Source organism: Contarinia nasturtii, unplaced genomic scaffold (assembly GCF_009176525.2).
Source record: "Contarinia nasturtii isolate CC-2019 unplaced genomic scaffold, AAFC_CNas_1.1 Cnas_scaffold_285, whole genome shotgun sequence".
NCBI lineage: Eukaryota > Metazoa > Arthropoda > Insecta > Diptera > Cecidomyiidae > Contarinia > Contarinia nasturtii.
The window spans coordinates 3,530,404-3,557,907 of NW_022197640.1; the positions used below are offsets into that span (position 1 = coordinate 3,530,404).

Sequence of the window (27,504 nt, forward strand, 5' to 3'; positions counted from 1 at the left end):
AATATCTCTTTTCAGAATCTTTCGACAGTTCTTTTCAAAGGTACACTGCATTTCAGCAATAAACCGTTTGTAATTCAATACATTCGACTGTGGACGATTTCATAAGAAATTTAGTTTCGGTCGAGAACGGCTACAACAGAACAGAAAAAACGCACACCGTTTAATACGTTTATTGTGTGCTTGGCCGTGTCACCGGATACCGTGACAAACACTTTTTTTTTACATTAATCATCACATTCAAGAAAAAGTAAATTAAATCAGCAGACTATTTTACCTTTTGATATTACAATGATTTTAGTTTTGCTGATTATTTCAAAGCGTGCACAGTACAACGCTCCAGAATATATATGTACAAAATCCTGATTTATGATCAATATTTCAAAATATATCTATTCAGTGCTTTTATTATAATGCAGATGGATTGAATACTATCACATTGAAAAAAAAAAAAAGAAAGCCAACTTCATATTTAAAAAAAAACTGTAAGAAATAACAAAATAATGAAGAAATGACAGAATAATTGGTGTGCTCAAAGTGAATAAAGTGTTGATTTTCCATTTGTTTTGTGAATTTCTTATTTATTAAGTTTTGCTGCGTCCACAAATTGCCGACCAATATCGTTGTAAGGAAGAAGCTACACGTGTTGCTACGTCTTATATGTTTTTCAGAGAGGGAAACCCCGAATTCGCGTAGCCGTTCGAAGGATTGACGATTGGTAAGAAAGGAACTTAATACATTATTTACTCAGATGACGATTTAGTTAAAAGAAAGTTGGACACAATTTTCCATTTTGGCGTATGAGATTAATAAAATGTTTGTAAATTAAATTTATAGCAGGTCAATATTTACATTCGAAAAAAAAAATCACGAACATGACTTGTTTTTTTTTCAGAGCAATATTCTACGATTGTTAAAAAAAATCCGTTATAACCAGAAATAATTAAATAAATTGTCATTATACGTTTGAAAAAACGTTGTTTCTATCGCAAATGAGAAAACAATTGCAGACCGACTATTTAGAGTTTCTGATTATATCATTATTTTCATATAAAAACGAGCAAACGAGAGAGAGAAAGAGAGAGAGAGAGAAAAAAATGATGGCCGAGAAATGAACGGTTCAATAAGCAATTCATTCAGCTTGTAAGATTATGATTACGATTTTTGTGAATTTCTTTTCGGTTTCATCAAACCTATTGATATTACGGAGCATCCATGGGGGGTGCAAAATATTTTGAAACAAAGATGTCAGAAACAGAACCACATGCATATGAATCAAACAAAACGGGTTGCTTGTCAAATTATTGAAATAATGGTGATAGTAAGCGATTTATACCCATATATTTATGACTGAAAGTTTGTTTTCGTTCTCATTGTGTAAACACTGCACCGGTTTCAAGCATTATTAAAATGTGTCTCTCCCCTTTCATCGCTCAATTCAAATAAAAAAAACTGAATGTATTGCATTTATTACCTGCACAGAATATTGAATTGCACGTCTGCGTAAGCATTTGATAAGATGTAAGAGTGGAATGTGAAAAACAGCAAATAAAGTAGCAACAGCAACAGGACCATCGACATAACAAAAATACGTTGAAAGGACAGGGGTTCCGTCGAAAGAAAAACATAACAACAAAAGAGCGAATATAATGAAATAAAAAAACAAAAGGCTAATAAAAAGTACAGATTGTTATTTAGTTCTATGTTTTAAATCAATGTCATGTATCCATACCAGTATTTGAAACAGACGTTTCTTTTCCATCTTCATCTTTTTTTCTTTCATTCACAACATTTGCGAATAAGATGCAATCATCTCATTATGACGTGACAATCTATAGATGTTTTTGGTCAAAGAGAAAGAAAAAAAAAAGAATTTCTCAAAGAAATCGGTTATTCTTTTTCTCCCATTTTCTTTTACTCCCACTGAACCATTGTCGCATGAATTTCGCGCGTCAGTGATTGTTTTGTTTTTACCAATAAAAATAAGGAACCATGACATCATATCTTATGTATTCCATAAAAAGAATTGATGTTTTAAAGAAATTATTCAACTTTTAATTAGATCACTATGCGATAACAAATGTACATAATTTGGAAATGTAGCATACGGTTAAACACGGAAACATCGTGGTGGGCATCCATACAAAGACGTCATATATATAGATTGAATGTGTTGCTGCAGCAATAGCTGACTAACAACTGATATCAATTGAAAATCATCATTATTATTATCGTTTCTCGTTGTGTTGGACACAAAAGCTGTTACATTCGACACCTGATCTCTCTTCACTACCACGACACGTATATCTTCAATGATATGTTTGTGAAGACGCAAAATATGTTCATCAATATATAGATTTTGTATGAAATAAAATAAGTAAATCAAATATCCCCTCGAATCGTTGCATCCACGGTAATCTGAAACGTAATTAGATTGGGTGTACAATTATTTTTATTCATTTTTATTTCACCACAAATAATTAGAAATAAATTGGCTACGCAAAAATAGTGAAGACAAATAGTGTCAAATTTGAAGGAAAAGTTAAGTAAGACGAACCCAATGAGCCAGTAAGCAATCGGATACATTGATCTCGTTCGCTGTTGTTACATGGTTAACATTTTAATTAGAAATCAAATAGATGTAATCATGTGAAATGTGTATTTCATTTCTTCCAGTATTGACCAGAAAAAGAACAAATCCGGTTAAATATAGGCTATGTGTTTTGGATAGATATCCATCCGAGATATTTTAGAATATCTGGATATTTAACGCAACTGCACAGATCCAGAGCTGTGTATGTCTCACATATAACCTACGGTAAGTCGCTACACGAAAAATACAGACACAGTGTGACTGTGTACGTGCGGCACTTGATACACATATACGTAGCGACCTACCGTAGATTCTATTTGCGACGCACACAGCTCTGGCGCTGTGCAGTTGCGTTGAATATCCAGATATTCTAAAATATCTCGGATGGATATCCATCCAAAATACATAGACTGAATATAGCTAGTCAATATACAAACGATATCAATTTATTTAACAAACATGATTACAAAACAACGGCCGAATCAAAAACCAACGGAATGACAATGGATTTTGCAAACGAAATCAGTTTTAATGCAATTAAAAAGAGACTTTCCCTAATCGTCAATCATATTTCATATATGCACATACATACATGACTGAGTCTGTCAATTAGTAAAACGGTCGTTTACAAAAGGTCCGACGTTTGCAGATTTTTTTTCACGGAATGGGATGCGTGTGAATGAAAAAAAACAAACATCAGAGGATAATGCTTCGACGTTAATTAATCAGGAATATCGTTTTTCTGCAAGATTTATAGTAGCTTTGACTGTGGGCTCATCCACACACCACATCGTTTATTTTTGTTCCGATAATATTTTTTTGTATGTGAAAATTGGCGCGATATTCATGACGAATGACGAAAGCATGAAAATGGGTTAGTTGCATTGTTTTACATTTTAAATGAATCTACATAGAATGATATTGCAAAAGAGATAGTTGCCACTATTCACTTATAAATGTCGTCATAACGTTGATTGTGATGTTTTCCCAAATCAATTTTCATCGAGAGAAATCCAATTAAATTTATTGAATTTTGATAAAATAAAATATATCCAATAATGTTACTTCGCGGAAGTAAGAGAGCTTTCGTATTTTTGTTACAGCAAACTCTTTTTGTTGAATTCAATGAAATATTTTATTTAAAAAAAAATTGATGTTAATACCAACAGCTTAAAATCGTATCGGATTGAAAATCAGATCAATGGACAATTTTTACATTTTCAATTTTTTGAACTCATCTTTTCTTGGTCGACATAAATCTGTAATTCAAATTGTATGAAATATTTGTGATTTTTAGTGAACTCATAAAATGCACATATTGATGGCAAACTTTTAACATTTTATTTACTTTACTACACGCTACCATCAAAATATGCAGCTTCAACGTCCTAATTTATATGCAACTTCATTCCGTTCAATATTATTTAACTATTGCATTTTAATACTGCATACAGAGAGTTCAACATCAATTCGGGCGCTGTTACCAGAATTTTTGTCATTCGCTAACAGCGTACCATGTCAATTGTACGATTAGCGTAAATTTGATAATCTGCTTATAACAGTATAAATAATGATTCACATTATACATCAAAGCATTTGAAATTCTCCAATGGGCAATAATGGGCCAAGCTTAACACTCAAATCACAAAACAGATCGAATTGAATTTTAAGGCTACGCAAAAATGATATCCTTCAAATCAAAATACGAACAAAATACAAAATCGATTTCGCAGTCAAAGTTCTATTTGTAATGATGAATTTATAAGCACATCAATATAGCCAAACAAATATCAATATAAGATTCGAACGTAACAGGAAATTGACAGAAATCAAATTCTATACAACGAAATTGTTTACATAGATTTTGTAACTTTTTCAATGAGTGCACCAAGTGTTCCTCTTTGGTGAAAGTTCAACTATCACACATATGGCCTAGTATTTTATTTATAATCACAAATATATTTCGTGGCATTTTTATATATAGAACGGATTTTCATCAAATAATTGGGGTAATAAAGACAGCTGAGCCCACAAAAATAGGGTCAATCAAGTAAGAATTTGTATTCTTCAATCGATTTAAAAAAAATACAATACCGAAATATTATCTAACATTTGAAAGAATAATTGATAACACGATTCCATTCATACATGAGAAGAATAAATTATTATGAAAAAAATCTTGCTTCAAAAATAATCATAATTATTCACAAAAACAATCTTTGTTATTATTCTTCATTCTTCGGCAAGAAACATTTTAGTTTCTATTTCAAATAGTTTCTATCTTATTAGAAATAACTGTTATTTAATAAATAGTTATGGTGTTGATTACTAGAACATATATTCCTTAACATATTTTTTAAAAAAAATTACAACGAATACTTTAGCATATATCAGCAATTGTGTTTGACTGACATAATAAAATGAAGAAGAAAAAAGAATAAAGAAAAAAAGGCGATACGTACGTATATGAACGGTAGTATATAGAATTGTGGTGGAAATGTGTGTGACTTAATGGAAATATATGTCCAACCCCTTTTTTTCATTCGATTATAAGCTACCTGTTGAAAATACTCGACATTCGGCGAGTAATATTACAAGAACAAACTTGACATGCGCCACTACATCTGATAGCACAATAAATGAAATTGGCACACTGTTTACGGTACAAGCCAACAAGACGTTCACCATACAATTTATTCAATTGCCAGACTCGTCGAATGCTTTTATGGTATTTAAACTTGTGGCAATAGGTGCCACAGACTCAGTATGAATTAAAAACGGAAAGCGAATTAAACTTAAGCGAACCAAAACTGCAGTATTTATTTTTATACCAATTGTTTTTATTTGTTCGAAATTATTATTTTTGAAATCAACATTCATTTGCTATTCATTTTCTATGATTATTATGTCAATTGTAAATAATGAAAATGTGAAATATACGATTCAAGAGTGTGAGATTAACAAGTAAAATCAAATATTTTGTGGATTTATTTTGCACAGTGTGATTGTATCATTGATCCGGCGCATAATTAACCCAACAGACTGGAAATAAAATGCAAACAAAAGTGTTTCGGCATACGCTGAAATGATTTAAAAAAAGAAAAACAATACAAGCAAATTAACAAACAAATAAAATAATTACAAATGGATTTTATGTTTCATATAATTAAGATATGTCATCGTTTAAATCGACAGATATACCGTATTCTCGGTTATGTCAAGAGCCAGATGAAGATCATGAATTTATTAATCTTGAAGAATTGAATCCGTGTCACTTGAATGAACTTGAAGTATTGAATCAACCAAGTCCATATGATATACAAAATCACAGTCTAATTCACGGATTGCAAACGGTAACCGGGAATTTAGTTTCACAAAATTCAGCACAAAAGGATTATGGACAACATTGTAATCAAATAATGTATCAAACAATTCCGCAGCAAACGCAGTATGAACATCAACTGCAACCATCGGATGAAACGATCATCAATCAGCCATACTCATCGTTGAATCAAGGTCTCTATCACTATTCACGAAATTATGACCAAAATACTGATCCACAACTACATCTATATCATACGCAAATGTATCCACAACAGCAGATGCAAAACCAACTCTACTATCATATCAATTCACTAAATAACTTCAATGAAAATCTCAACAGGTTCGCATATGCAAAACAATAAACAAATCGTAATTGATTGACGAAAAAATAAAAAATAAAAATAAAAGAAAAAAAAATCGATTCGTGAATGATCATTTGTGATTTTTATCAATTTTTTTTTCCTTTAAAATACAAATCAAGTGAATCCACATATTGTACGGTACTTGGAAATGGAACATCTTACAGCGTCCCAACTTCAAACGAAGCACCGCCAAGCGAAACGCATAGTACACATAGTGCAGTTCAATCAACTACGTTAACAAACACTTATGTTTCGAATTCGAGAAAACGGAAAGCCTATTCCACAACGTAAGTAACCTTTCATTTTCAGAATTTTGACCAACTAAGATGACGTAGTTGTAATTATTTTCAGCATATGAGTTGTCACTCATAATGCCATTGTAAAAAAATTAGGCATCGATTGTTTTGCGCAAACGATTTTCACCGTGAAAATTGAACGAAACCAGCACATACAAATGTCATATATTTGAATTTATAAATTTGTTGGCCGAAGCACTAGAAATGCTCTTTAGCCTCATAAACTCGGTTGTTTTTTTTTTTTTTTGGTTTTATTTTGAAGTACGTTTTGTTTCATTTTTTTTTTCTTTTTTCTTCTAAGGTGGTTTGTAATATATATTAATTTGAATAGTGGTTGTACAATGTACATCTAAAGTAATATTCTTGAATACCAGGAACTGAATGAAAAGTAAAATTCAAGACGTTTTAATATCAAACTTTTATGGTAAACGAAGTATTATTTTGTAAAATTCAAAGTAAAATTGAATGGAAAGAAACTGCTTTGTTTGAAAATTGTAAATTGTTTTGAAATGTTAAAACTCTTTCATTTGTACAAACAATTTCAAAGGATTCATATGACATTTTACTTATGGCTATTAAAAGATCGTGTTTTGATTTTTGTTTAACAGAAACATTCGTTGATTATTTACACTGAAACAAATAATTCATGTTATGCAGATGGATGCTGTCATTTTAATTGATTCACATTCTTCGTTGTACAGAAACTTATAGGTTATCACATCTTTTAAACTGTAATAATAACACATTCAATGTGTTTATGTGCGGTGTTACTTTGAAGAAATTTTAGGAAAATATAAACGATGCGAGTAATTTCTGTTTTATTATATAAGCAATGTTTTATGATGTTTCCGTTTCCATTGCATTTTCATTGAATTTTAATTAAAAAGGATTGAATCGAATACTGTTGAAAATGTGTGTCAATATTATTTTTTATGTACACAACACCATTTAATGCTTAATATATATTAGAGAAATATAAAATGCCGTAATTAATCAAACGATTTTTGAAATTTTAGAGATGTTAGCGATTATGAAAGTGATACGGAAGATGATGCAAAATTGGCCAAAGCGAGCCAGAATAAAAAGTAAGTGCATTTGTGTGTGTTTCAGTATTTTTACTTTTGAAATTTATATGTTATACACTGTTGTGGCAAATGTTCTGACAAAATGTTTGCATAAACCTGAATTGATTACCGATAATATTGTGGTGGTGGAATACGACAGTTTTCTATAGTGTCACACGTGAAATCATAGAAATTCAAGTTCGTTAGCTCGTATATAATATGTGTTGCATACGTCAATCGCATTATTAACATTATTATAATATGTTTGAAATAAACAATTGAAAAACTTCCAAAGCCTGACTGATCATACTGCATTTTTCAAAATTCAATTCTATTCTATTGTGATAGAACCCAAAAAAACAAGACAAAGCTCATATTTGATAATGCTGAAATGAACACTAATCATAGCAGAGAAAAAATTTCAGGGGGTAATCAAAATTTCTTTAATTTTGTAAAGGGGCTATTTAAATTTTTCAAAAACTGTAGGGGCTTAACAAACACTTTCTTTTCATATTGTTTTTTTTCTTACTTCGTATAGATCGAATTTTTAAGACAATTTATGATGGAAAATGAATTTTAAAATTTTTAAGGTGGAAATTGAAATTTCGTCTAATTTGTAAAAGGAAAAGTTTGATATCCCCTCTGTCTACACAGCTATGACACTAATCATTCAATATAAAATAATTATTCCCAATGTTGAAATTAACCGAAATTTAGTTTAAAAAAATCTTAAAAATTTTCAATCTACCGTCCTCCGGCTAGCCAAAACATACAAGAATCTAGTAAACTTGCTTGATATTTGGTTTAATTTTCGTCTATTCCATTCTTCAATTAAGGAATCATAGTGAAATTGAGAAAAGACGTCGAAACAAAATGAACAATTACATAACGGAGCTATCTACGTTAGTGCCGATGTGCCATTCAATGTCTAGAAAATTAGATAAGCTGACCGTTTTACGAATGGCCGTTCAACATATGAAAACAGTACGCGGCTCTGTGCACTCATACACTGAAGGTCTCTATAAACCAACATTTCTCTCCGACCATGAACTAAAAATGTTGATACTAAAAGCTGCGGATGGATTTATGTTTGTTGTCGGTTGCGATCGTGGTAAAATTTTGTATATGTCGGAATCGGTTTCACAAGTTTTAAACTATTCACAGGTATATTGCGACTACACCCTAACTTTGATCTAATCCATTTTAAAATAACACAAAAACATACATTTTTCTTATCCAGCAAGATTTATTAGGTCAGAGTTGGTTTGATATTATACATCCGGAAGATGTGGCAAAAATTAAGGAGCAATTATCCTCTACTGATCTCAGTCCGCGGGAAAAACTTATTGACTCTAGAAGTATTTATCATAAATGCACACACCCAACATACCATTCGATAATAATTTATAAATTATTCTATTACCATGTTCAATTTGACAGCAATGCTTCCTTTGAAAACTGATGTACTGCAAGATTTGTCATTATTATGCCCTGGTGCTAGACGCTCGTTTTTCTGTCGCATGAAGTGCAAATCATCGGCCACATCTAAAGATAATGTCACAATGTTTACCAGAGATATTCAGAGATGCAAAAAACAAACCAATTCGGATAAAAAATATATTGTTATTCATTGCACGGGCCATTTGAAAACATGGACACAATCAAAAATTGGTTTAAAAGAACGTGAATCATACGGCGATGGGTATTCATGTAATTTATCTTGTTTAGTAGCTGCTGGCCGAGCTCCACCAAACGTTCTTCAGAACGACACATTGCCAACATCATCAACCAGCCAACAGAAGGAAGTGCTGAAGAATTTACAATTTTTATCAAGGCACACGATCGACGGAAAATTCCTTTTTGTTGATCAAAGGTATAATAAATGCATATGTCTATACTAAAATATGATTTGTTTTTCTTTTTACTCATATTGATTCAAATTATTTCCAGAGCTACATTGGTACTTGGATTTTTACCACAGGAATTACTGGGCACAAGCATGTATGAATATTATCGATATGAAGATATACCAGCTTTAGCTGAAGCGCACAAAACCACCTTACAATCAACCGAAAAGGTAGTTACATCAGTTTATCGGTTTCGAACAAAGAGAAACGATTTCGTTTGCTTACGAAGTGTATGGAAGACATTCAAAAATCCATGGACCAAGGAAATTGAATCAATGATGGCAAAAAACTCCGTTCTTTTGTGAGTCATATTCATATTTGAATTTTATTCTCGTTTTAAAGAATGATTTTTTTTTTTGTAATCATATTTTCAGTGATGTGATACCCGAAAATATCAGTGGCAGCACAGTTATGTCTTCGGAAACAAATTTATCCAATGCTGCGACAAATCAAATTCCTGGGAATTTTAATTTTTCTAATCAAAGTTGGTACAGTATGTAAAATAGAAAGCGTAAAATTATAGGGGTCAATTGACGATAGAATATCATAACTAATGTTAAACGTGACACATAAAGTGACATTATAAAAAATAATAATTATAAAGCACAATAACCTCCTGTACTGTGGTTGAGTCAAATGAGTAGTGTAATATACTATGACATTAACTTTTTTTTTCTTTAAAAAAACTTTTTCTATCTTATTGAGATATAAATATTAAATTGTAAATGCCGCATTCGACGCATTCTAATATATCCTTATATGAAAAATACACGATAAATACGAATATAAGAAAAAATAATCACATTTTCAATTCGATTTTCCATCCAATGAATAATTTACTTGCACTTAATCAACTTCGTAACTAAAATATTTCGATGCCTCCAACATTTGATTATTTTTAGCGGCCAAATCGTTTATGGCATCGACTTATTGGCCATATTTTACAAATCGTTTTTGTTATAATTTTCAATTGTGACGCATTGTTCCTTCCATCCCGTTATATTTCTTTCTTTTTATGAATCATTTTATCTTTTGCGAACTCTTTTATTTCGTTGGGCTCAAATGCTACGTAGCAAAACAAAGTCATCGCATCGAAGACAAATTTGATCTTTGGGTCTATTTTGAACCATCTTTTGTTTCATAATCGGCAAAATTGATAGAATAGTAAAAGAGACAGACACTATTAATATTGATATCTTTTCCCATTGGAATTTATTCATGATTAAAAATCGGATGAATAATTTATTTCAGCAACGAATGGCCGCGAAATGCATTGGGTCATTAATACGCACGTCGAAGCAATCAAAATTGGTCGGCAAATTGCCGAACAAGCATTAGATTCTCATCGAAAAGTCGAGGAATCTGGTGAGTTTGCGAAACATGTGTAACAGTAATTTGGACCATTTATTTCGATGATATTGTATTGATTTTTTTAACATTTCAAATCTTGTAGTAGAAACCAGTTCAGATACCGAGACTCGTATACCAAGTACAATAAATCCATTTCCAGTTGCATCTACGCTATTTAAATATAACGAATATCCAACCAACGAATTATCAAGTTCCACATCAGTGCCAACTCGCATCAATGGGATGAAATCTCGAATAAATGGCAGCACTGCATTATCGAATACCAGCCCAAATGAGAGTAAATATACATTTTATTTTAATACACTTTATTTGTATCGTTTTACTCGACTATTTGTGACTGAACACAGCTCAATCATTGAAACATCAAATAATCATTCACAATTTTTCATTCTCAATGAATTTTGGTATGCATAAAAAAGAAGGCCGATGAGAAGCCGTTCGATTTTGTATAGTTAATGTTGATGTTTGAACTGTGATTGGCCACAGGTCTCGTAAAACGAGACAGGTAACATTTTCTCTGATAAACAAAACAAAATAATAGATTCTGACACCGAACTAGTTGGCATGATGTCAAATTCCACATTATCTGATACATCGAATAGTCATCAAATGGGAAACTCTGAAGGTAATGATGAAGCAGCCATGGCTCTCATAATGAGTTTGCTTGAAGCTGATGCTGGTCTAGGAGGTCCTGTTGGTAAGATTTTTTCTTTTTTCAACGATGACCTTCGATGTCTTCATGTTAACTTTCTTCGATGTCTTCATGTGATCTATATCTACTTCCTAAGATTACACGGGATTACCCTGGCCTTTGCCGTAATTGGAACTTGACGTTGTATTTGGCTCACTGTATAAAATCATATACCTATAAACTTTCTATATATTTTAATAGAAACAAAAATTAATTATGAAAATTGTCAATAAAATGTTATAAGCTTGAAAAAAATGCAATTTGTTAAATAAACATACTTTACATCTTTTTTTACTCATTTTATTATATTTAATGGAATATTAACGAAAAAAAGAAAATCCAAAATATTTAATCATTACTTGCAAAAAGTTTACCAGTTTAAATTCATCCAAAATAAAAATGTATGCGGCATATTTGTGGAGGTGTTAAGCTCATGTTAACGTATTCAATTATTCACAGATATGGATGCTGAAGCGAATTTGTAATATTTGAACCGAGTGTCACAATGAAATAAATAGAATTAAAATGTACTCAAAAATATTTTTGTCAAGATTTATTTTTGAATTGCAAAGCCAAAACTTAAGCCACTTTGTCGTTTTTTTGTCGTTGGCCGGATTTTCTTCTTGGATATTTATACAAGTAAATTCTAAAAAAAGGAAGTTGCATGAAGAAGATAAAATCACATAAACGCACTTCGTACCTTTTGTCTTCTATCGGCAAAATATTTTATTTTCGTCAACGTAAACGCGACCAATATTAACGAAATGTTTGTGGGCAATAATAACGAAATAGCAAAATTCCCATGTACGGCGATCTCTCTGTCAGAGAATGAAATATAATGAATGAATCGATCATAGTTGTCGTACCTGGTTACTACGGCACCATTGAACAATCCAATGAGTTGTAACTCATTGTGTTGATGATTTGAATAGCATTTTTAATGCGTACACAAGAATCTATTAACTATTAGAAGCAACGAATAAACAAAATAAATACAACACCATCACATGCGATCGAAATCATTTTACACGTAGACTTTGAACAAACAACACCGACATATTCTTTTCAACGGTACCGGCAATTTTTACCGTTATATTTTCCATGCATTTAGTATAAAATGTTACTCGTTGTTGTGCTCGCCTTCATTGTGATTGGACTCTTTTTGCTGGTAGATTTGCGAAAACCAATACATTTTCCACCAGGTAATTTTTTTATTTAATTAATAACAAATTGAATTTAAATTTGAATCCATCAGGGAGTGACCATTGAGATCAAAAATCTTACTCGAATTTACTTTGAAATTTTAAAATCGCCGACCTTCTATAGTGAAAATGGAATTTTGTGTAATTTAACAGTTTTTTCTGTAATTTTGGCGTTTCTTTGTTAGATCACTTGCCATGAGATAGAAAATATCTAAATTAACTAAATTAACTAAATTAACGGGACTAAATTAACCCTCTAATGCATCAATCTTTTCCAGTGCAGGGAATTTTTTTTGAAAAATTATGATTATCCAAAAAATGCGTGGTTTAAAAGAAAAAGAACCGATTTGACAATATGTCGGATTAAAAAGAACACATTGTTTGCAACAATAAAAAAATATTATACAACAATTATAAAATATACAACAGACAACAAGAGAGATGCTTAGAGACACTCTCTTATTTTCAAGAATTATTAAAAAAATAAGCCAAAAGAAATTAAACAACAGGAAAAAAAATTGTCCAGTAGGAATCAAAATTATTAATGCTCTTTTTCAATAATTGCAATTGTATTTGTATGTTTTTTATACTACCGACGGTATGACAAGTCACACACTAGTTATTCACACGAGACACAATATGAAATTAGTATCGATTATTAGTATGAAATTTGATCGATTTGCATAGAGCAGTACTAGAATAATCATTTTTGTTTAAAGTAATTTTGTGAGTAGTAATCCATATTAATCCATAGTAATGTGTACGTTGTGTATGACATTTGCTAGGCATAAAGCGATCGCCGTATATTTCGGATGAGACATTTTATTGTTAAAAAATGGAAAATATCGAATTTAATTTAATAAATATCGAATAAATTGTTTCAATTCGCAATATACGACGATCGATTTATTCCTAACAAATGTAATACACAACATACACATGAAACGTCATTGCACTGCTGTTAGAATTTACACAAGTGTGTATTACTGCGGATTAATATGGATAACTACTCACAACATAGAATTACTTTAAACGAAAATTATTATTCTAGTACTGCTCTGCCCCTAGGGGAAGGTACATGAGTTTTGTTCATAAAACTATCACATTTGAAAAAAAAAAAATATTTAGTTCTAATAATAACGAAATCTCGAGCCCAGTAAATAAAGATGGATTAGTTCAAAAATGATTCAAAAATACTGTGAGTTGAGAGAATGAATAGTTTTTCACAGCATACGATTTTTGGCAGATAAAAGCTTAAAATTCAATTGTCAAATGGGCATAGAATCTTTATATTTGATAACATATTTTAATTACAATGATATGTAAACTCCGCTCAAAGGCAGTGTTATGCACTAGAGGGTTAAACCAAATTAATACAGCGATTTTTGGTGTGTACAATGTGTGGCCACATCGGGTATCTTTATTCTTCTTTTCTGAACTTTTTTTTGTATTTTCGAATTTGCAGGTCCACAGTGGTTACCAATAGTTGGTAACATCTTTGTTATACATAAGCTTCGATCGGTTTATGGATTTTTTCATTTGATATGGCATCACTTTTATGAAAAATACGGACCTGTGATGGGAATTCGAATCGGTCGTACTTTTTTCGTAATAATGTCTGGTCGAGATGCGATTCGAGATGCTTACAATACAGATGCAATGAATGGCCGACCAAATGGATTTTTCTATCGAATTCGAACTTTTAATAAGCGTTTGGGTGTTGTATTTAACGATGGTGATTTTTGGGACACACAAAGAAGATTCTCATTAAAAATATTACGTCAAATGGGAATGGGCCGCGCCAATATGAATGAGCATATTGAACAAGAGTGCACTGAAATGGTAAATTTTTTTAAACGAAAATCGGCAAACGGTCAACTAATTGAAATGCAACACGCCTTCGATATTCCGGTATTAAATATATTATGGACACTGGTTGCTGGATATAGGTTGGTACAAAATGCACACCACTTCATTTATGCATTGTTTATATTACATTCAAATATTACATTCAAATTATTGTGTTGTGTATGTGAACTTTAGGTTTGAGTATGACGACGAACGCTTGCAGAACCTTCTGAAAATGATTCATGAATGTTTTCGTGTGGTGGATATGACTGGTGGAATTTTAAATTTATTTCCATTGATACGGCACTTCTTCCCGATTCGATCAGGTTATAAGCCACTTTTAAACGCACACAAACCGCTGTGGAGCTTCTTGCAGGAAGTTGTGAATGAGACTAAAACCAAACACAGTTCCGAACGACCAAAGTCATTCATAAATTCATATCTGGAAGAAATATCGAATAGTACGCATAGCTCATTTTCTGGTGAGACCCATTTACAAAATAATTTTTTTTTTCACTAATTATAATAACGGATCGATTACCTTTAATGAAACGTTTTTTTTTTTCATATTTAGATGAACAATTATTGTCCATTTGTTTGGACTTCTTTCAAGCGGGAACTGAAACTACCAGCAATACACTTAGTTTTGGTTTAATGTATATGATTCACAATCGAGATGTTTGTGATAAAGTACATGCTGAATTGGATGCAGTAATTGGGAAAAAACGATTCCCCATTCTACAAGATCGCAACCATTTACCGTATGTGGAAGCCGTTCTCTCTGAAATACTAAGATTTTCAAATGTTGCACCACTGGGCATAGGTAAAGTGTGGATGTTATTACAAAATTAAATGGAGTCGAATAATTTTTTTAAATGATCAAATCGATTATAGCTCATCGAACAACGGATGATACAACATTTAGAGAGTTTATTATTCCAAAAGATACAGTTGTGCTGATATCATTGTACAGCTTGAATATGGACAAAGATTATTGGCGCGATCCAAATGTCTTTAAACCGGAACGATTTTTAAATGAGAATGGAGAATACATATCCCATAGCGAGCAATTTCTTCCATTCGGTTTAGGTAAGTCCACGAGAAAAGATCCGAGATTTGATGTGATTGCACGGTATTTTTATCACTGGGATGAATTCAATACAATTCGTTATTCTAATGAAAATACTGCTCTTCGAATCCAGTCAACGAAATTTCAATATGTTTTCTTTTTTCATTCAAAAGGTAAACGACGTTGCATGGGCGAACATTTAGCCAAAGCTAGTCTATTTTTGTATTTTGCGACATTCATGCATGCATTCCAAATGATTGTACCAAGCGATATACCCTTACCTAATATACAACCAAACGACGGCATAACACTGCAACCAAAATCGTTTGTTTTGCAATTGAAGCCGAGATTTTAGACTGTTTCCAATTATTTAGTTTTTTCTCTTTAAATGGAATTCTACATACTGTTTCTTATAAAATCTGTATACATATCAAACATATAATATAAATATGATGTTGTTGTGTCACAAGGTCAAATGTTGCACGATACAATACACGCACAAAAATAGCAACAAATATATTTATTTTTTGTTGTTATTTCTGTGATTGTAACAAATACAAATGAATGCACACCAAACAAATTCAATAAAGCAACCAACAAAACTGAATTATCATTTGTGACGTGTATTTAAGTAATGAAGCGTTGCTCATTCATTTATGTGTTTTTGAATGTTATCTTTGCATCTTATTTCGTTTCTTTATTTGAGCAGCACAACTCGCATACAAATCAATTATTCCGTATAGTACTTTAGTACATAGCGATAAAAGATCGACCATTCTTAAAAGCGGTTGACGTTATTCGTACGCTTTTTCATCGTTTCAATTCATATTGAAAGTGTGTAAAATAAGTCAAGAAAACATGTGAGTGAATTTAAACGAAGCCATTCAAAAGTACAACAATAAAAAAACGATTAGAGATTACACGAGAGAAATAAAAAACGAAATTTCGTAGGCAGTGAGGTTAGAGTACAACAAATATTGCGTAGCGAATATTGGCAAAGATTGCTTCATATATTCCATAGATATATTGTATTAAATTATTGAATGTGCGATTCCGTAAAACGTCAAAGTTTTTATACGAAATACGGATTGTCATTTATGTCGATAAATTTGTTGTAAATATGTATGCGATTCGATGTGCAACACTTGCAAATCTCTCAACGATAAAATCAAATGGGCGCCGCCTGTTAGTGGCATCTCAATATCGCCAACTGTCGACGCCCAATACACATGAGCTAGTGGCACACAAACAGCGGCAACATTTAACATCGCATATAAATAAAGTAAGTTTTCTGAATCGGAATGAAGTAGGTTCTAACTTCTATATATAAAATATATTTTTTGTGTTAATTCTCTTCTTCGTTTCATCCACACTAACAGCCTTCAATTAACACGATCACCGACACTTTTGGACGTATTCATACTTATTTACGAATTTCATTAACAGAACGCTGCAATCTCAGATGTAAGTGTCAACAAAGCATGTTTGTGAAAGTGGGTGTGCAAGTGTGAGTGTATGTGGATAAAAAAAATACACACAATAGGATGCATCTGAATAAGTCTAGAGAGAATATAACAAATGAACAAACACTAATACATTGTGACTAGCGTAAATGAGACTGAGAAACACGAAGAACGCAAACAGTAAAATAATAAAAAAGAGAAAATAAATTAATTTTTTTTGTGGTATCGTTCATTGCATTTTTTTTTTTGTTGAATCCAAGGTCAATATTGTATGCCAGCTGAAGGGGTTCAGTTAACCGAACATTCAAAATTGTTAACAAACGACGAAATTTTCTATATTGCCCGTTTATTCGTTGAACAAGGCGTACGTAAAATTCGATTAACTGGAGGTGAACCAACAGTTCGAAAAGACATTGTTGATATTATACGTGAGTATGATTTTGAAAAAACAAACAAAAAATGCATATTTATTCAATTTTAATAGATAATTGTGAATTTTTTTTGCAGGAAATTTGAAGCAAATTGAAGGTCTTGAAGAAGTCAATATAACAACGAACGGCATTATGTTAACACGATTATTGGTGCCGATGCAACGGGCCGGCTTAAGTGGCGTCAACATCAGTTTGGACACATTGAATAGCATGAAATTTGAGCAAATAACACGACGAAAAGGTTTTGACCGTGTTATTGCCGGCATTGATTTGGCAATACAATTGGGCTATAAGCCCAAAGTTAATTGCGTTGTTATGAAAAATTTTAATGATTCGGAATTATGCGATTTCGTTGAGCTGACAAAAGAACGTAATGTGGATGTTCGATTTATCGAATACATGCCATTCACGGGCAACAAATGGGATACAGAGAAAATGGTTACATACCGGTGAGTTTGGAGTTTGTATTTATACTCTCATTATACTGTTTAAAAATGATATAATTAAAATTGTTTTCGTAATTTTGCAGTGAAATGTTGTCAACGATCCGTGAAAAATATTCCGATTTTCATGAGCTACCAAATAAACCAAATGACACATCAAAAGCGTACAAGGTGAAGAATTTCAAAGGTCAAATTGGTTTTATTACATCGATGACCGAACATTTTTGTGGTTCGTGCAATAGATTACGAATCACAGCCGATGGCAATTTGAAGGTGTGCCTCTTTGGAAACAAAGAGATTTCATTAAAGGATGCCATCAGAGCCAACTGCTCTAAAGATGATTTATTGGCCTTGATTGAATCGGCCGTTAAACGTAAACAAAAACAACATGCTGGTAAGAAAATATAACATTTCCATTCTTTTTCTCTTCAAACAAATGCAACATTTTTATGATGTGCTCAGGGTTTATTTGAAACATTGAATTAAATGAATAATAACATATATATAAAGCGACAAGAAAAATCAACAAATGAAAACCACGGATCGTCTCTTTTTAAACATCTTCAATTTAGGCATGCAGAATCTATCACAAATGGAAAATCGACCGATGATTTTGATCGGTGGATAGCATTCGATTGTCGCAAAAATTCAAACAAGATAATGATATTTAATTCGACCTGCGTTTCAAATTTAGTGTATAAGGTTAGTCCAGATAGTCAATGTATTCGGTTGGGTTTTTAACACACTAAATATTTTGTTCGGGTAAATTTTGTAAATTTGTGATCGTTCTCATCATTTACCTGAATTATTGCACATGCAGTCACATCGGTTCTCATTAATCTTGCATGCCCATTTGGTTTGAAAGTTCATTCGTTTTTTTTTTATTTGTATTTACATTTCGTGATTTTCTACTTCAAATCGGAATGAAGTGTCGAAGATCAATTAGCATCGATACAATTTGTTTTTCTTTTCTTCTTAAATAATAATTGAGAAACATTTATTTCCATTTTTATCATAAATACGGCCAATTGTATGTTTTTGTTGTTGTTGTTTTCTTTTTGCTTGTTTCTATTGAAGTCATTTATGTTTTGATACAGTGGAAATAATAAGAATGTTTTTCTTTTCAAATTCTAGAACCATCTTCAGTACGACTATCATCGCATTTAGGATACGCAATGAATAAATCGTCTGATTCAAACTACCGCTCAATTTCAAGGCATCTGATGTTGACATCAAACTATCAACAAATGCGACTTTTTGTAACCACTGCACGGAATTTAAACGAAAGTTCCACTGAAAATGCAACACCGAAACAATTAACGCACACTGATGATGCGGGAAAGGCTCGAATGGTAGACGTCAATCATAAAACGATAACCGAACGGCTTGCAGTGGCTAGTGCTGTCGTACATGTGGGACCCGACATTGCCAAATTGATCGAACAAAATTCGGTGAAGAAAGGTGACGTTTTATCGATTGCTCAAATAGCCGGTATTATTGGTGCCAAGCGTACGGCTGAAATCATTCCATTATGTCATAACATTCCAATATCATCGGTTGTGATAAATACTGTGCTAAATCTCAATGATAATTGTGTGAACATTCGTGCAACGGTAAAATGCGAGGGTAAGACTGGTGTGGAAATGGAGGCTTTATGCGCTGTTACAACGGCCGCACTTACAATCTATGACATGTGCAAGGCTATTTCAAAAAATATCACCATATCTGACATAATGCTGCTGAAAAAATCGGGTGGAAAACAGAACTATCAACGCGATGACTACATTGATTTCGATGACAACAAACCGACGACGGCTAATAATGAGAAAATTGTTATACAAAATTACAATACTGAACCAATTGTCACCAAAGAGCCATTTTATCCAACGCATATTTGAAGTACAACAACCAATATGCAATCGAATCTCGGTGTTGCAATTCAAATCACATAACATATAGTTTTGTATCTAAATATTGGGCTCTTCGTTGGGAATTAGTTTTTTTTTCGAGCATATTCATTTATGAATATGTATGATATTAAAATGTTATATATTTTTTTGTCCTTCACACATTTTATTTTCTTTTTATCATAAAATTGTATTCATCATTTCAATATTAATTTAGCAGAGATAGATTTATTTTAATCATGAAATGTTTGATTCAATTCGCACAAATAAATCGATGCGTGCATCGCATCAAATGCATCAAATAAATTGTGTATTTATTATTTTAATTTTACGTGTGACGTGTATGTGCTTGTTATGAGTTATTATCGTATTGAGTTTTTAAACAGTGAATAAAACAAATGCCAAAAGTTGAATTTGAAAACTTAAACGCGAAATTGATGTAGATTGTGGATTATAGCCATTGTTAGTTCGCCACTAGAACATGGTTACGATTTTCTTCGCTTCTGCCAGCAGTCGATGATTCAGCACCTGGGCTTCCTTCGCCTTTGATTTTGATGTTGTGCTTTTCTCTAAATTTATTTATCTCCACACCTTTAGAGGTCAATTGTTCTTGTCGCTGTGCAATAAGCTTTTCCAATTGCTCCTTGGCATCGTTCAGTTGGGGTAGAACGCTTTTTACTGTTCGTTCACACAACACACCGCCGATCAATCGAAAACATTTGCGATCTTCATCAACCGATTTGAGTGTATCGATGACCGTTCTGTAATTAGATTTTCATCAATGCCATTGTTATTATAATCAATCAAGTTTATTCATTTCGTTATTACAAATCATTTCATATTTCCGATGAAAATCGCAACAATGAGGTTATGAATGTGTTTTATTCATACTTACTTGTGTTCTTTTAAATCAAGTTCTAATGTTGAAATATTGCTAACAATATTTCGTTGTTCGTTTCGCAATGCTTGTAAATCATTTAAAATTTTTGCGTGCTCTCTTTCAGTTTTGGAAGATTCGGCTGCCATTTTTTTCGGATTTATTTGTCTGAAATCGATTCGGCAAAAAGAAAACTACAAAAAAAAACACACACAAATTTATGACTAAACGAAGTATTGTGAGTACTTTACGTAGGTGTTTACTAGATATGATGTATATTTTATATACAAAATGTCATGCGAATGTCATATGATTCGAAAAATCGAAATACGAAATACGTACCTTACGCTGTGCTCGAACGTGCTTGTATTGGCTTCATATTTGAACGCAAAAACAAAGTTTTCATTTTCAAAAATGATTTTGTTTTGAGATCAATCTAGAGATCAATCATCTTTTTTATAGAAATTATATATTTAATATTCAAATTAATATTCAATTTTGACGAGTTACAGACGAGAAAAGCAAAACTCTCAATACCTACCAAAAACCGTTTCGTTTGAAGAACAACCAACATTTTCTCATTTTTTTCAGTCTATGGTTCTTAAGCAATGAGTAAAAATGTATGATTTCAATTGGTTTTGAAGTAAAATGATCCCATTAGAAACGAAACAAAAAAGACATTGAAGCAGATTCGTTGAACATTTGTAGAAGATGAATTCTTAAGGCTGAACTGTATTTCGATGAGAAAAAAGCCAACAATGACACAATGAACCAGAGGATGCTTTATTAAAGGATTATCAAAAATTAACTGATTTCGTAATTGTATTTAATATTTTTAATGTCATTATTTTGATGATCATTATATATTACATGAACTTGCCTATCGAATACCGACGCTACATTTTTTTTGTTTCGGAAATCTGTTTTTTTCTCAAAACATGTTGTTTTGAAAAAGTCATTTGGATGGCTATTTAGAATAAAATGTTAAAATAGAATCGGTATTTGAGAAGCAAAAACATGTAATTTGGTCGCATTCAAATTTTAATTATGCATTATTATATATATTTTTTTTTGTTGAAATATTTTTGCGAAAAAGTATCTGTTTCACAAAGCTTATTCATTTCGTATAACCATTAAAGCAATCATTGTTTCAAGTAATTTTTTTTGTTTACGGCCACTTCTGTTCTACACCATGTATAGTTCTTATTTTTTTTTTCATGCACATGCTTATGGAATGCTCTTTCCTTCAGGAATTGATGGTGACTGTGGGGCTGTTGAGGTGTGACTATCTAGGTTATTTTCATCGGTGAAACTATGAACGGACCCAGAACGAGATGTTGACACTTTTGTCTGTGATAAAACAATGTAAATTTAAAAAAGAAAAATCACCAATAAATCAAGTTGATGTTGTTAAAATTACCTTAACATTTTCATAGGCACTGCCAACACGCTCTTCAATTGAACGATACGAATCAGATTTTTTCATTTGGCTCAATTTACTAGTGAATCCACTTGTTAGCCCGCCCAAGATCGATGTTGTCTTTTCAGCTGTACTTTTAATTGCAGATTCTGTTTTTTGAAACACTTGGCTTTCGCGGACATTTTTCAAACTTTGGTTCATATCATCGGAGATCTCCTTCCAAACGGTAATGCCCAATTTTCGTTTCAGCTCGCTGGCATGACGCACCTTCGATGTAAGTACAGTTCGTAAAGTTGCAATTTCTTCTTCAACACGAGCCAATTCCTGCAAATATTTCGAAATTAATGGAAAATGGAATCAGGAGATTTCTTTCATTTCATTCACCTGACTCCATTCAGCCCGAACACGATCTTGCTCTTCACTCGATAAACTGGCAAATTCATTTGCAATATCAACGGAGCTTATTGAAGCCGCTCCCGGTGAGGTGTCGGACAATTTTTCAGATCCATCTGAAAACAAAATAAAATTATACAAAAATATTAGATTGTTTTTTGTTTTTTGTTTTCGGTGAAAATGGATAAAAATATATTATCGTCATGTATGTCGTCATCGATAATTCAATTAAATAACATTAGAATAAAAAGAAAATGTGTAAAAACCATTGAACACAACAATTACGATAAAGAGTTCGAGGTGATTAACAACATTCAATACAATTTCAATAAAAATAAAAAGCAGTAAAACATCAATATACCTCGGCTACCAATATTGAGGAAATTTTTATAATTATCATTACTGGATATTTTTGCTAAATAAGGCTTCGAAAAGTCTATAAATGTAACTTTCACATCACGAATTGATTGGCGATTGAATAATTTTCCTAAAATTTTAATTTGTTTACTGGAATTTAGGATTCCATTTCGATTTGAATCACAGTTTTGATTAATAGAGCCTAGTTCTGCTTCAGCTGTTTGGTAATCGTCTGTATCTTCGTGTTCGTCGGATATACTAAATAGTTGATCAAGTGGCAATGATCGTATATATAATTCGGTTTCGGGTGACCATTCACGACAAACACTATCGTCATCATCATACAATGCACGATGATCGAATTCAGTGATTTCTTCCTCATCTAATGACGGTGTCATTGTTTCGGTTTTTGGATAATATGGATCTTCAATATATTCCAAACTTGGCGGATCATCGTCACCCATTTTGCGCATTATTTTTATATTGACAACTTTTTTTTTACACCAAAGCAATTCTATGCTCAAAAACTATACACAATATTTTCTTTTAACGTCATAAAATAAATGTAAACCAAAAAACACTTCATGCCAAATAAATAAAATTCTACTACAATTTTCACTCGATCAAAAAGTCTTTAATTTCGAAAGTATTCCATTAAATTGAATCATAACACAGAATTTGATCTCGACATTCCACAATAAAGACTCTATTGTTATTGTAGTACGAGATAGAGAGAGAGTGGTTCAAAAAAAGCATGAATGTACCGTTATGGAAATCTAGCAGAAATCGCGTACATAAATACCAACAAAATCATTTCTATCACACCACTCATTCAACTCTCACTGTGTGTTTGAAACAAAAAACATCGTCATACACAGAAGCTCGGTTCATATACCTCATATACCTGTGGATATTGAGAGAATGAAACCATAGTGGGGCTTTGCGATTATACTCGTTATACTTTTTTTTTTACTATTTGTGCTACACATTCATTCAATCTCTGTTTCCGTGTTTCACTTTGGTGCTTTTTTTCTTCTGCAGAAAAATATTTACACTACAGAATTGACTTACATTCGAGATCAATTTATACATTAAAAGCTGTAACTACGTTCGTGTGTATGTACAGATACCAATTTACAACTACAATCAAGGTGCGCAGTATAATTAATGCTGGCCTTTTACAACAACAAAAAAAACAAGAGAAAGAGAAATACCATCACCGGACGACAGTCATTCTCTTCTCTTTTTTTGCTGTTGTTAAATTTACAAAGAGATTTTTCTAATGAATAAATTTCCCAAGGGGCGTCCTCAAGGCGCATTCCATTTCATTCGCTTATACATACATCAATCGTACAACGACCAAAATGTTCATATTGTGCTATCATAATGAAAGAGAAATGACTCGTAAGCAAAATTAGAACCACTGATTGTGTTTCAATTATCGAAATTAAATATATATATATGCATGATATGCAAAACATCACAACCACTTGTCGATTGTACGTGAGAAATACGAAACATCACTTTTTAATATGTACATATATATTTTTCCAGAAAAAAAAACAACTATCTCAACACATCATTAATTAATTTAGTTCCCAAACAAAAGCACAAAATGACAAATAACAACTTTGTGTAAACTTACATGGCGGAGTACTACTCATATTGAAGATTTTGTTTCTCTGTGCTCTGGTTGATTTTCCAAATAATATTTAATATCCAATCAAATAGATTTTTTTTGCCAACAGAAGCGTCGATTCCTTTAAAATGTGTTTCAATCGAAATTAAAATTATTTTTAACGCAATGACAATTTAATTAACTTTAATACGAACAAAAATCAAAACGAAAAATGATTGAATTTTGCCGACAAAAATGTAAAAAAATTTCGATTCATACTTTTTTCCAACTTACCACTGAACAAGTTTTATTCGAAACAATCTGAAATTCTGACACTTAATTTTTTTTTTTGCGTGAAATATTCACATATGCAGAATCACTTGGAAGCCGACGTTGTGTTTTGGTTGGATACGTAATTCGTCGCAATGTTCTTTAGATTTGTTGAATGATGAAAAAAGAGCGTACGTCAATTTAGTACAGTTCACCTGTACTAAAATACGAAACAGTCGATTGATAAAGCTGGAGGCAAAATTGAAAGTGAGTCATAGCACAGCTACATGAAATGTTGACAGATTTGTGTAACATAACCTCATCTAAACGGATCAAAATATTATTGTCAATGGAGAGGAATTTGTTTCATAAACAGAAATGGCAAAGGTAATAATTTTTTTTTAAATTTTATGGATTTACTTGAATTAATTGCGTTATAATTTAGTCATTTTCAGATGCTCGAAGGGCAAACGTCGTAAATACATTATCTAGTTTAAAGGTGTATCCTTTACAGTATTTTCCACATTATTTACATCCAAACAATACACTATTCCTGAATGGTAACGATTCTTATTGATTCTTTTTCGTTTATTTATCGATTATTTTAAATTAATTGTATTCTTTTCTTTTGTGATTCTTTCCTTAGGTAACGATGATGACACCGAAGAAGAGAAATTCAATCCATCGTTGGGTATTCAAGCGACTTATCCACTTCAGCTGAATCTATCAACCGATATCAATACAGTGGTCGACGAAAATATTGTTCTGAAATTGGTACATCAGAAGAACAACTACATTAATGATGTTGCCAAACTGACAAGCAATTATAAGCGATCGAGTTCGTGTTTATATTATTTACGTTCGCCAAAATGGCCAGTCATTAATCATTATTTTCCATACTTAGAATCGCATGCAGCAAAGAAGACCAAAGGCAATATTTACTCAATGCATTTGAACAAATTAATGGAACTAAGTACCAAGGATCCAGACCCATATTTTTTCGGATCATATAATTGGTATTACACTGGTGGCACAGTGGAAACTGCATCCATATTTGATGTCGACTTTTTATTTTATGTGTCTGGCGAAAATTTAAACATATTTAGTAAGTATTTGAATTTAATTGAATAGTAAAGCTCTAATCTAAAAATCACATTAACCCACAAAATACCGGTACGCATTACAGATTCAAGCATAATTAAATCGAACAATGATCGCCTTCACATCCAACATTTGGATAGTACAAATAAAAAAATCTGTGATACAATATTCGAAGTAAGCAAATCGAATGACAATTGTTTTGTGGCCGCTCGTCAAAAGCATCGTTTCACGCTGTTTTATTTGCAAGACGAATTGACACAACAGGAATTTCGATGTGAACGTAATATTCCGTTTATGAGCGGCACATTCATTGACAAATACTTCTATACTATCGATGCAAATCGAATAGTTCGCCAACATGAATTGTATGAACGAAGAGAGTGTAGTCGAATGAATTTAAAGTTACCGAAAAACAATAGCTATTGGTGTCAATTGAAATCTTATAATAATCAACTTGTGTTCGCCGATGAAAATAAATTGAAAATTTATGATAGCCGATTGTTTGCGAAGAAGGCATCAAAATGCATGGAACTCTGTATCGATAGCATTACAGAGAAATGCGAAGAAATCACATGTATTCACGCCGATGCCAATGAAAATAATTTATATGTATCAACAACACACAATTTATTTGTGTTCGATGTGCGATATGGAATGGAGAGCGGCAATCAATTGACACGGTATACACATCAAATGAAAACGCCACCGTTAATGATAGATGCGAGCGGTGGTGGTGCCACTGGTGATGCACCAAATGAACGCTTAATTGCTCTATCTGGAACATTTACCGATGATATTGTTATCGCTCAACATATCAAAGCACAAAATAATACACTTCGACACAATAATATTCCACAAAGAATACTGTGCTTATCGGATGCTTACAAACAGTTGAAAGAAAATGGTCTTCAGTCAGAATCGGAAAATCTATTGAATATTAATAGATCGATAAATGTTGGAACTCGTTTCGCCCGAATTAATTCCAATTTATTTTTGCTCAGTGAAAAATCGTCCGGTGACATATTCTATCAGAAAATTACACCCGATTTTACACATCAACGTGACCGGGAAATTGACGAAAAACTTTTTCATAATACCGACCTCAGTGGAAAGAATGAAACAAAAGATATAACAGTTACTACGATAACGAATTTTGATAGCATCAAACGTATTTTAAATTTTAAATTACCAAACGACACCGAAGCATTGGACACAGAAAATCCAAAACCGAAAAAATGGCAACAAACAATCGAACAATTATCAGCATACAAAGATATGCTATCAGCCGAACTGCTGACAGTCTGGAATGAACAGGAATTGGCAACAAAAGTGGATAAAACTGATAAAACGGAATTTGTTAATGGATGGATTAGTACATCGAATAATGTAACGGCTTTAGACAATGACGATGATGATGATGATCGGAATAAAAGCTTTTCAATGTTTTGATATTGAACATAAATAAACAAAAAAAGAAAGAAATGAATTAAAACAAATAAC

General features: G+C 32.1%; 6 protein-coding genes across 19 annotated transcripts; 4 read left to right on the forward strand and 2 right to left on the reverse strand.

Annotated features, from left to right (window-relative positions):
- Window positions 1-437: 437 nt before the first annotated feature.
- Window positions 438-11,882, forward strand: LOC116337711 (protein cycle). 10 transcript variants are annotated; one of them, XM_031762498.1, is made up of 14 exons: window positions 438-482; window positions 587-715; window positions 5,591-6,254; window positions 6,396-6,563; window positions 7,589-7,657; window positions 8,473-8,800; window positions 8,877-8,994; window positions 9,077-9,509; window positions 9,587-9,844; window positions 9,918-10,036; window positions 10,795-10,908; window positions 10,997-11,191; window positions 11,456-11,611; window positions 11,703-11,882. In XM_031762498.1, exons 3-14 carry the CDS (start codon window positions 5,764-5,766, stop codon window positions 11,732-11,734), a joined length of 2,481 nt encoding a protein of 826 aa, XP_031618358.1. In that variant the 5' UTR covers window positions 438-482; window positions 587-715; window positions 5,591-5,763; the 3' UTR covers window positions 11,735-11,882. The 10 variants fall into 10 exon arrangements, 9 of the variants coding, with proteins under 9 accessions (XP_031618358.1, XP_031618362.1, XP_031618357.1 ...); XM_031762502.1 differs by having other exon boundaries at window positions 9,918-10,027; XM_031762497.1 differs by having other exon boundaries at window positions 5,591-5,943; window positions 6,031-6,254; window positions 11,456-11,882.
- Window positions 11,883-12,722: 840 nt separating this feature from the next.
- Window positions 12,723-16,655, forward strand: LOC116337601 (methyl farnesoate epoxidase-like). Its single transcript, XM_031762279.1, has 6 exons — window positions 12,723-12,807; window positions 14,273-14,756; window positions 14,851-15,137; window positions 15,230-15,478; window positions 15,550-15,744; window positions 15,898-16,655. The coding sequence occupies exons 1-6, from the start codon at window positions 12,723-12,725 to the stop codon at window positions 16,077-16,079; spliced, it is 1,482 nt and encodes a 493-aa protein (XP_031618139.1). The 3' UTR covers window positions 16,080-16,655.
- A 53-nt stretch (window positions 16,656-16,708) lies between these two features.
- LOC116337423 (molybdenum cofactor biosynthesis protein 1) lies at window positions 16,709-20,149 on the forward strand. Of its 3 annotated transcripts, XR_004200811.1 has the most exons (7): window positions 16,709-17,006; window positions 17,104-17,188; window positions 17,448-17,615; window positions 17,695-18,067; window positions 18,148-18,455; window positions 18,634-18,763; window positions 19,196-19,307. XR_004200811.1 is itself a non-coding variant. In XM_031761983.1 (6 exons), the coding sequence occupies exons 1-6, from the start codon at window positions 16,845-16,847 to the stop codon at window positions 19,957-19,959; spliced, it is 1,860 nt and encodes a 619-aa protein (XP_031617843.1). In that variant the 5' UTR covers window positions 16,723-16,844; the 3' UTR covers window positions 19,960-20,149. The 3 variants fall into 3 exon arrangements, 2 of the variants coding, with proteins under 2 accessions (XP_031617843.1, XP_031617844.1); XM_031761983.1 differs by lacking the exon at window positions 18,634-18,763 and having other exon boundaries at window positions 16,723-17,006; window positions 19,196-20,149; XM_031761984.1 differs by lacking the exons at window positions 16,709-17,006; window positions 17,104-17,188; window positions 18,634-18,763 and adding an exon at window positions 17,214-17,367 and having other exon boundaries at window positions 19,196-20,149.
- Window positions 20,150-20,168: 19 nt separating this feature from the next.
- LOC116337424 (probable prefoldin subunit 2) lies at window positions 20,169-21,107 on the reverse strand. The gene is made up of 2 exons (XM_031761985.1): window positions 20,864-21,107; window positions 20,169-20,729 (listed from the first exon to the last, which is right to left on the reverse strand). Exons 1-2 carry the CDS (start codon window positions 20,992-20,994, stop codon window positions 20,432-20,434), a joined length of 429 nt encoding a protein of 142 aa, XP_031617845.1. The 5' UTR covers window positions 20,995-21,107; the 3' UTR covers window positions 20,169-20,431.
- A 497-nt stretch (window positions 21,108-21,604) lies between these two features.
- On the reverse strand, window positions 21,605-25,065 carry LOC116337798 (tumor protein D52). 3 transcript variants are annotated; one of them, XM_031762693.1, is made up of 5 exons: window positions 24,928-25,065; window positions 24,661-24,775; window positions 22,650-22,774; window positions 22,266-22,589; window positions 21,605-22,195 (listed from the first exon to the last, which is right to left on the reverse strand). In XM_031762693.1, exons 2-5 carry the CDS (start codon window positions 24,677-24,679, stop codon window positions 22,073-22,075), a joined length of 591 nt encoding a protein of 196 aa, XP_031618553.1. In that variant the 5' UTR covers window positions 24,680-24,775; window positions 24,928-25,065; the 3' UTR covers window positions 21,605-22,072. The 3 variants fall into 3 exon arrangements, with proteins under 3 accessions (XP_031618553.1, XP_031618554.1, XP_031618552.1); XM_031762694.1 differs by having other exon boundaries at window positions 24,913-25,063; XM_031762692.1 differs by lacking the exons at window positions 24,661-24,775; window positions 24,928-25,065 and adding an exon at window positions 23,020-23,539.
- Window positions 25,066-25,134: 69 nt separating this feature from the next.
- LOC116337797 lies at window positions 25,135-27,500 on the forward strand. Its single transcript, XM_031762690.1, has 5 exons — window positions 25,135-25,290; window positions 25,349-25,463; window positions 25,550-25,741; window positions 25,808-26,008; window positions 26,090-27,500. The coding sequence occupies exons 1-5, from the start codon at window positions 25,282-25,284 to the stop codon at window positions 27,451-27,453; spliced, it is 1,881 nt and encodes a 626-aa protein (XP_031618550.1). The 5' UTR covers window positions 25,135-25,281; the 3' UTR covers window positions 27,454-27,500.
- Window positions 27,501-27,504: the final 4 nt, after the last annotated feature.

Excerpts from the sequence above, each read along its gene's own strand:
- LOC116337711 (XM_031762493.1), top strand. The coding sequence starts at position 5,764 with ATGTCATCGTTTAAATCGACAGATATACCGTATTCTCGGTTATGTCAA. Across the intron at positions 6,564-7,588 it reads CGGAAAGCCTATTCCACAAC|AGATGTTAGCGATTATGAAA; the intron begins GTAAGTAACCTT and ends TTGAAATTTTAG. Across the intron at positions 8,801-8,876 it reads AAGTTTTAAACTATTCACAG|CAAGATTTATTAGGTCAGAG; the intron begins GTATATTGCGAC and ends TTTCTTATCCAG.
- LOC116337601 (XM_031762279.1), top strand. The coding sequence starts at position 12,723 with ATGTTACTCGTTGTTGTGCTCGCCTTCATTGTGATTGGACTCTTTTTG. Across the intron at positions 14,757-14,850 it reads ACACTGGTTGCTGGATATAG|GTTTGAGTATGACGACGAAC; the intron begins GTTGGTACAAAA and ends TGTGAACTTTAG. Across the intron at positions 15,745-15,897 it reads ATTTCTTCCATTCGGTTTAG|GTAAACGACGTTGCATGGGC; the intron begins GTAAGTCCACGA and ends TTCATTCAAAAG.
- LOC116337423 (XM_031761983.1), top strand. The coding sequence starts at position 16,845 with ATGTATGCGATTCGATGTGCAACACTTGCAAATCTCTCAACGATAAAA. Across the intron at positions 17,007-17,103 it reads TAACATCGCATATAAATAAA|CCTTCAATTAACACGATCAC; the intron begins GTAAGTTTTCTG and ends CCACACTAACAG. Across the intron at positions 17,616-17,694 it reads AGACATTGTTGATATTATAC|GAAATTTGAAGCAAATTGAA; the intron begins GTGAGTATGATT and ends TTTTTTTTGCAG.
- LOC116337424 (XM_031761985.1), bottom strand. The coding sequence starts at position 20,994 with ATGGCAGCCGAATCTTCCAAAACTGAAAGAGAGCACGCAAAAATTTTA. Across the intron at positions 20,730-20,863 it reads CTTGATTTAAAAGAACACAA|AACGGTCATCGATACACTCA; the intron begins GTAAGTATGAAT and ends ATCTAATTACAG.
- LOC116337798 (XM_031762692.1), bottom strand. The coding sequence starts at position 23,488 with ATGCGCAAAATGGGTGACGATGATCCGCCAAGTTTGGAATATATTGAA. Across the intron at positions 22,775-23,019 it reads CCTCAATATTGGTAGCCGAG|ATGGATCTGAAAAATTGTCC; the intron begins GTATATTGATGT and ends TTTTGTTTTCAG. Across the intron at positions 22,196-22,265 it reads GTGCCTATGAAAATGTTAAG|ACAAAAGTGTCAACATCTCG; the intron begins GTAATTTTAACA and ends GTTTTATCACAG.
- LOC116337797 (XM_031762690.1), top strand. Across the intron at positions 25,742-25,807 it reads AAGCAATTATAAGCGATCGA|AATCGCATGCAGCAAAGAAG; the intron begins GTTCGTGTTTAT and ends TTCCATACTTAG. Across the intron at positions 26,009-26,089 it reads CGAAAATTTAAACATATTTA|ATTCAAGCATAATTAAATCG; the intron begins GTAAGTATTTGA and ends TACGCATTACAG.